At 40.8% G+C, this 8,801-nt stretch overlaps 1 protein-coding gene across 1 annotated transcript in view; it reads left to right on the top strand.

Annotated features, from left to right (window-relative positions):
• LRRD1 (leucine rich repeats and death domain containing 1) overlaps positions 1 to 8,801 on the top strand; it is a 38,334-nt gene that overhangs the window by 6,619 nt on the left and 22,914 nt on the right. The window contains exon 2 of the mRNA XM_012811044.1: positions 517 to 715. Within this exon, the coding sequence (XP_012666498.1) occupies positions 517 to 715 (199 nt within the window). The remainder of the gene's footprint in view (positions 1 to 516; positions 716 to 8,801) is intronic.

Genomic DNA, 8,801 nt, shown 5'->3' with positions numbered 1-8,801 from the left:
AAAAAAAAAAAAAAGCACTATACTTAGGACACCTACACAAAAAGTACAGAACATGCATATTTGTAATTTAATAATCTAAGGAAAACACACATAGGATGAATAAAGAGAGATGCTGATGAGAGAAAGAGTAAAGAGATTGAATGTGGGATGGAGTGGCTGGGAGAGACTTCAGGGAGGAGAAGCCAAAGCAGCATCAGGTTTAGGGAGGGAAGAACAGGATAAGGAAGTGGGGAACACTGAGCATTGGGAGAGTGAGGAAAGTGGGGTAGCAAGCCATAGCGTTGAATTGATGGCATTGGTCACGCTGGGGAGGTACTGGGGTGCCACACAGTATCCTGTGGGTTTAAGATAGAAGGGGAAGTCAATCACAAATAATTTGTGTCATAATGAAATTATCTCCTGTTTAAGACAAAAAATAAGCAAAGAAGAACTCCCTCCCTTGATTCAATTTTATAAAAAATTTTAGTTATGCAAATATATACTTATAAAAGTATAATTGTTTAATCTTTGTTACAGTTAACAAGTCTTCCAGAAGAGCTGTCTAATATGACTCAACTTAAAGAACTTGATGTCTCAAATAATGAAATCAGAGAGATTCCAAGAAATATAGGAGAACTGAGAAATTTGGTTAGTTTATATGCACACAATAATCACATAAGTTATCTTCCACCATCTTTTCTATCTTTAAATCATCTCCAGCAACTAAACCTGAGTGGTAAGTTTTAAGCATAATCAATAAGTAGAGTATAAATGTCTGGGGTGCAAATTTTGCTGACAAGATGCACAAACATCTTGGGATGCATCTTATGTTGGGAGACAGCCAACATAATGTATTAAGTGCCCATTGGTGAGAAATGGCTCTCTTAGAAAACAAAGCTAAGGGCAGCGCCTATGGCTCACAGGAGTAGGCAAGCCCAGCCCCGGCCAAAAACTGCCAAAAAAAAAAAAAAAAGAAAGAAAGAATGCAAAAGCTAGGTATAAGGTCCAATTCCTACCCCAGGTTATAATCCAGCGGGGGAAGCCGAACATACCTTTCCATTTCTTGTCTGGGTTCTCTGCCTTTACCCAGTCATTCAGTGTTTCTTTCCTTTCTCAACCTGACCTCATCTTGTCCTCTATGCACACCTATGCAACCTCAGGTCAGCAGCTTCTCTGTGCTCCGTTGTCCATTAGCTCCCCTGTTCCCACTCCTATACCCTACAATACTCTAATACGTTATACACAATCTTTTACAAAGTTAAGTGCTACAGTAATCAAATCAAAATTACATTGTGGAGGCTTGGCGCCTGTGGCTCAAGCGGCTAAGGCACCAGCCACATACACCTAAGGTGGCGGGTTCGAATCCCCAGCCTGGGCCCGCCAAACAACAATGATGGCTGCAACCAAAAAAAATGGCCAGGTGTTGTGGCGGGCGCCTGTAGGCCCAGCTACTTGGGAGGCTGAGGCAGGAGACTCGCTTGAGCCCAGGAGTTGGAGGTTGCTGTGAGTGTGATGCCATGGCACTCTACCCAGGGGGATAGCTTGAGGCTCCATCTCAAAAAAAAAAAAAAAAAAAGAAATAAAGTAGTAATAATACTAGAAGTAACCACTATACTGAAATTAATAAAATCTTTTTTCAATAATGTTTTAATAGTTACATATCCCTCTCCATAGAAAAGTGGTACTGTTTTGAATATGTTAATCCTACTTTATATCATATTGCAATATGATACAATAAAATATTATATTTCAGAGTAATCTGTATAATAACAGGTCACTTCGTAATTTGTGCTTCACATTCATTATATTTCTAAAAATCGTTCCATGTTAATATATACATAGACCCAGTTCATTTATTTTAAATGACATATAATCCTCAATTATATGGTAAAGCAACAACCAATTCATTATCCTACAGACAGACAATTAGGTTGTCTCTAATTTATTTGCTATTGTAAACAACCTTGTACATGTTTCTGGTATATGTCTGCTTGTGTTTCTCTAGGGCACTGGTTCTCAACCTGTGGGTCTCAACCCCTTTGGGGGTTGAACAACCCTTTCACAGGGGTCACCTAAATACATCCTGCATATCAGATATTTACATTATGATTCATAACAGTAACAAAATTACAGTTGTGAAGTAGCAATGAAAATAATTTTATGGTTGGGGGTCACCACAACATGAGGAACTGTATTAAAGGGTGACAGCATTAGGAAGGTTGAAAACCACTGCTCTAGGGCATAAAGCTGTAGGTAGAGGGCCAGGTGAGGTGGCTGACCTCTGTAATCCCAGCACTCTGGGAGGCTGAGGCAGGTGGATTGCTTGAGCTCAGGAATTCAAGACCAGCCTGAGCCAGAGTGAGACCCCATCGCTAAAAATAGCCAGGCATTATAGCAGGCACCCATATTCCCAGCTACTTGGGAGGCTGAGGCAAGTTTGAGTCCAAGAATTTGAGGTTGCTGTGACCTATGACACCACAGCACTCTACCAAGGGTGACAAAGTGAGACTGTCTCAAAAAAAAAAAAATTGGTTTGATGTAAGCAGGTCAGATTGCATTAAAAAACAACACATTGTACCCCACATAAGCATAAATGTATTTATGATCTATGTGTATATGACTTAATAGAAAAATAAAAGCTGTAGGTAGAATTGCTGGATCAGAGCACATGTACATCTTCAACTTCAAACAGATTTTGACAAATTGATCTCTATAGTGGTTGTATCAGGTAACTGCATGAATAGTTGAGTTTATGGGATTATGTTTATTCATTTATTTATTTATTTTGTAGAGACAGAGTCTCACTTTATCCATCTAGGTAGAGTGCTGTGGTGTCACACAGCTCACAGCAACCTCCAACTCCTGGACTTAGGTGATTCTCTTGCCTCAGCCTCCTGAGTAGCTGGGACTACAGGTGCCCACCACAACCCCCGGCTATTTTTTTATTGCAGTTTGGCAGAGGCCGGGTTTAAACCCGCCACCCTCAGTATATGGGGCCAGCACCCTACTCACTGAGCCACAGGTGCCGTCTGGGATTATGTTTTTCAGCTGGAAGTAGCTTTTATAATTCAGAGGATTTCCAGATTAAACACAAAGCTCATCTTTTTTGCTACAAGAATAATAGTAGTAGTAAAACCTACAGTAATACGCAATACTTAGTCAGATATAATGTAACTGACATTTGTCTCCCAAATGCCCCCAGATTCCCAATACAGTTGCTGTCCAGTTTGCTTTGGTTATTTCATAGCCACTTTATTCACAGTAAGTTGTAAAAAGTCAACTTTGCAATTGATTTTTTTTTACTTTTCATTTGTGATTATGACAAAGTTTTACCATATTTTAGGGAGGATATCTATTTTGTCCAAGTGTAGGACATACTCCACTCCGTTGCTATTTCTGCATTAAAAAGAAAAAAAGGTAACCTGAGCCTTCTGACCTATTGGAGAATAAAACCACCGATTAGAAGTTTCAGGACAGAATGGGAAGGAACATCATATACTTTTTTCTGCAAGCTTAGCCCAGTTCTCTTTTAGTCTCCATCAGAATTAGAAAATATTAAAACCCACTGTATCAGTCAGGGTCCAATCAGCAAACAGGAAGCATACCTAGTTCATGACTAAGTAAATTATGATGTACTACACAACTGGAAGGATTAAAAGAGTCTTATAGAGGTAGCAATAGCAGGAAGCAATAATTATCCCCATGGCTGTGGAAAAAAAGTTAAACTTATTAAAACTTAGAACGTTGTTGGGCCAGGCACAATAGCTCACCATGCCTGTAATCGTAGCAATCTGGGAGGCTGAGATAGGTGGATTGCTTGAGCTCAAGAGTTCAAGACCAGCCTGAACAAGAGTGAGAGCCCATCTCTACTAAAAGTAGAAAAACTGGCAGGGCATTGTGTCAGGCGTGCCTGTTGGCCCAGGAGTTTGGGGTTGCTGTGAGCTATACCATGAAACCCTAGCCTGGGGCAACAGAGTGAGATTTTTGTCTCAAAACCAAAACAAAATGGAAAAAAAAAACTTATAGCCAGGCATCATGGCAGGTGCCTGTGGTGGCTGAAGCAGAAAGCTCTTTTGAGCCTAAGAGTCTGAGGTTGCTGTGAGCTCTGATGATACCATAGCCCTCTACCCCTGGTGACAAAGTGACACTCTGCCTCAAAAATAAAAACAAACCCCCAAACAACAAAAACAACTTAGACACTTAGAATAAGGTGACCAGATTTTAACACTGGTAAAGCGGGACACCATTGATGGGGGTGGTGGTGGGGTGTTCTTAATTAAAAATTTGGTCTATATGGAACAACACAAATTTTCATAGAACACAAAAATAGTATTGTAATATATATATTTTTAATTTCAACATAAGTGCAATTTACAAATATAATACATTAAAAAAATGTATTAGGTGGACTGGCCCAGGAGAGGAGTAGGGAGTTTACATTAGTCTTTTCATTTCCAAATGAAGTTACATTAACCTCTTCATTCCCAAATGGAGTTACATTAACCTTTTCAGCCGCCAAAAACTGTATATTCCCTTCCCGTTGTAAAATCGGGGCTTTTTTAAAAAGCTGCAGGATGCGGGACAAATTGTTAAAAATCGGGAGTGTCCAGCCAAAAGTGGAACGTCTGGTCACCTTAGTTTAGAACAAGGGGCAGCAGTGGTAAACTCCTCCGATGTCTGAGACAGGAGCATTGATTGGCGGATGCTGCTTTCTCTGAGCTTGGAGTGGGGGTGGAGATGTGGAGCTGAGAATGAAAAAGCTGGTTCTCCAAGTGTTAGAAAAACCGCAAACTGCGTTCAGCTATTGCTGTGGGAAGGCATTGCTGCTGGTGGGGTAAAAGAGTTGTTGAGGTGACATAGGAAAAACTGTTGGGGAAGCCCAGGAATGGTGTTGGAGCTAAGAGTCAATACCTGAACCATTAGTATACCCAGTCCCCAGCTCTTACTGCTGGATATATTTGACAAAGAGTACAGGGTTTGAAGGTGGCAGGGCTGAGTTCAAGTCTTATCCTTCAATGTTTCCTCCATTTATAAAATGAAGCTAAGAGGAAAACCTATGTCATATATTTGGTTTGAGGACTGAATGAAACTTTAAAAGAAGATAACATACTATAAGCATGTTATTCAAACAAAAGTCTTGAAGAGTGTTTTGTCTCATATTAATACAGCCATTCCAGCCTTCTTATGCTTAGTGTCCTTATTACTCTCAATTTACTTTCAACATATCTGTGTCTATTATTTAAAGTGCACCTTCAGTAGACAGCCTTGTTTGGCCTTGCTTTTTTCTTTTATGTCAATCTCTGCTTTTCTTTCTTTTTCTTTTTCTTTTTTGAGACAGAGTCTCACTCTGTTGCCCTGGGTAGAGTTCCTTGGCATCCTAGCTCACAGCAACCTCAAACTCTTGAGCTCAGGCAATCCCCTTGCCTCAGCCTCCCAAGGAGCTGAGACTACAGGCTCCCACATTGCCTGGCTAGTTTTTCTATTTTTAGTCTTTTTTTTTTTTTTTTGAGACGGAGCCTCAAGCTATCCCCCTAGGTAGAGTGCCGTGGCATCATGCTCACAGCAACCTCCAACTCCTGGGCTCAAGCAAGTCTCCTGCCTCAGCCTCCCAAGTAGCTGGGACTACAGGCACCCACCACAACGCCTGACCATTTTTTGGTTGCAGCCATCATTGTTGTTTGGCAGGCCCGCGCTGGGGATTCGAACCCACCACCTTAGGTGTATATGGCTGGTGCCTTAGCCACTTGAGCCACAGGCACCGAGCCTGAATAGTCTTAAGAAGAGTCACTTGTACTTCTCACTAGAAAAGTATCATATGACAAAATATAATTTCTATTCATGATTTTCAGAAACAAACAACAAAATAATCTCTTGGCAAACCGGAAATAGAAGAGAATTTCTTTAACTTAGAAAAATCTTGCAGCTAGTATCACAGTCAAAGGATTTAATTCCCACCATGATAAGTAATAAAGCAAGGCTGTCATTTCTCACTACTCATTCTCACTTGTCCTAACTCGTGCAATAAGATAGGAAAAAATAGTAAAAATTAAATAGATTGGGAAAGAAGAAGAAAACACTGTCTCTGATAATAGAGATACATTGTCTAGGTAGAAAATCCCAAAGGATCTACAAAAAGCTACTATAACTAATGAGTTTAGTAACATTGCCATATATAGTTAATACATAAAAATCCTATTTTTAAAGACTAGTAATGAATGATTGGAAATTGAATTTTCTTAGAGTACAACTTTAAATAGCACCAAAACTCCCATGAAATAGTTATGTATAACTCCTACAAAATGTATGCAAGATTGGTATGATGAAAACCACAAAGATAAAATTACTGAAACACGACCCAAATAAGTGTAGAGAAAGTCTTCATAAATTGGAAGCCTCAATATTGCTAATGTGTTAGTTCTTGCAAAACTTATCTCTTAATTTGGCTCAATTCTGATGGAAACTCTAGGATAGTTTTTTATTTTAGAAAACAATGAGGCAACCAGTCACAGTAGCTGACACCTGTAATCCTAGCACTCTGGGAGGCCAAGGTGGGTGGATCATTTGAGCTCATGTTGAGACCAACCTGAGTAAGAACAAGACCCCATTTCTAAAAATAGCCAGGCATTATGGGGGGTACCTGTAGTCCCAGCTAGTCAGGAGGCTGAGGCACGAGGTTTGCTTGAGGGAAATTACTGTAACTCAATGGAGGAAAGGTAGTATTTTCAACAAGTGGTGCTAGAACAACAACTGCATGTCCAAAAGCCAAAAGAAAACAAAGAAAAGCAACAACCACTACACAACTTTGATCCCACACACTATATGTGAAAAATTAACTTGAACCACAAAACTAGATGTTAAAGCTAAAGCTATAAACCTTTTAGATAAGAACATAGAAGATAGGCTCGGCGCCTATAGCTTAACCAGCTAAGGCGCCAGCCACGTACACCTAAGGTGGCGGGTTCGAATCCCCAGCCTGGACCCGCCAAAACAACAATGACGGCTGCAACCAAAAAAATAGCCGGGCGTTGTGGCGGGCGCCTGTGGTCCCAGCTACTTGGGAGGCGGAGGCAGGAGACTCGCTTGAGCCCAGGAGTTGGAGGTTGCTGTGAGCTGTAATGCCACGGCACTCTACCCAGGGGGACAGCTTGAGGCTCTGTCTCAAAAAAAAAAAAAAGAACATAGAAGATAAATCTTTGAACTTTAGCAAAGATTTCTTAAATTCATCAACAGCATAATCCACAATTTATAAAATTATCCACAAATTATAAAAATAATTTACAAGTTGGATTTTATCAAAATTAGAAACTTCTATTCTTTGGAAGGCATTTTTAAGAGAATAAAAAGAAAAGCCACAGACTAGAAGAAAATATTTGCTTAATCTATTAGAAAAACAAACCAAAAACAAAATTAAGAAATCAACTCAATAAAAATCTGTATAATTGTTTTTTTTTGAGACAGAGTCTCACTATGTTGCCCTTGGTAGAGTGCTGTGGTGTCACAACTCACAGCAACCTCAAACTCTTGGGTTCAAGTGATTCTCTTCCTCAGCCTCCTAAGTAGCTGGGACTACAGGCACCTACCATAATGCCCGGCTATTTTTTAGAGAGAAGGTCTTGCTCTTGCTCAGGATGTCCTGGAACTTGTGAGCTCAAACAACCACCCACTTCAGCCTCCCAGAGTGCTAGGATTACAGGTGTGAGTCACTGAGCCCAGCCCACAGTTCTACTTTTAATCTTAGGTTTATATTAGATTGGGATGGTATTGGAAAAATCACATTAAAGGAGGCAGAGTTTGATCCCTGTTCCCCTGTGAGGGTGGCCAAGATTTAGTGACTCGTTTTCAAGAATAGAGTATGCACCAGAAAAAATCATAATGTTGGGTCGTGCCTGTGGCTCAGTGGGTAGGGCGCCGGCCCCATATACCGAGGGTGGCAGGTTCAAACCTGGCCCTGGTCAAACTGCAACAACAACAACAACAACAACAACAAAAAATAGCCAGGCGTTGTGGCAGGCACCTGTAATGCCAGCTACTCAGGAGGCTGTAAAAAAACCAAAAACCAAAAAACATAACATTATATTGGAGAACCAGACATACACTCTGTTAGTCAAGGGACTGCAGTTACCATCAGTACATATCCCTGAAGCAAGGTGGTGAGGGCACTTCACCTTTGTGGTATTCTTCTCAAAAACCCATAACCCCAGGCTAAACATGAGAAAACATACCAGACAAATTCAAATTATGGTATGTTCTACCAAATTCCTAACCAGTGCTTCTCAAAACTGTCAAGGCCATGAAAACAAGGGGAGACTGAGAAACTGTCAGAGACTGGAAGAAACTAAGCAGACCTGTAATTATATGCAACATGGTTTCTTTTCTTTTCTTTTTTTTTTTTTTGAGACAAAGTCTCAAGCTGTCACCCTGGCTGGAGTGCTCTGCCATCACAGCTCACAGCAACCTCAAGCTCTAGGGCTTAAGCAATTCTCTTGCCTCAGCCCCCCAAGTAGCTGGGACCACAGGCACCCACCACAATGCCCGGCTATTTTTTGTTGATGTTGTTGCAGTTGTCGTTGTTTTAGTTGGCCCAGGCCAGGTTTGAACCTGCTAGTCTCTGTGTATATAGCCAGCGCCTTACCCAGTGAGCTATAGGCAACCACCCTGCAACGTGGTCTCCTACAATGGATCCTGGGATAGAAAAAAGACTCTGATGGAAAAACTAATTAATCCAAACAAGTCTGGAATTTAGTTAATAGTAATGTAGCAGGCTCGGCGCCTGTGGCTCAAGTAGCTAAGGTGCCAGCCACATACACCTAAGGTGGTGGGTT

The sequence above is a fragment of the Otolemur garnettii genome, unplaced genomic scaffold (assembly GCF_000181295.1).
Source record: "Otolemur garnettii isolate 467f Iridium unplaced genomic scaffold, OtoGar3 scaffold00005, whole genome shotgun sequence".
In the NCBI taxonomy this organism is placed as follows: domain Eukaryota; kingdom Metazoa; phylum Chordata; class Mammalia; order Primates; family Galagidae; genus Otolemur; species Otolemur garnettii.
Note: the sequence above shows the minus strand (reverse complement) of the source record. Positions and strands in the feature narration are given on the sequence as shown.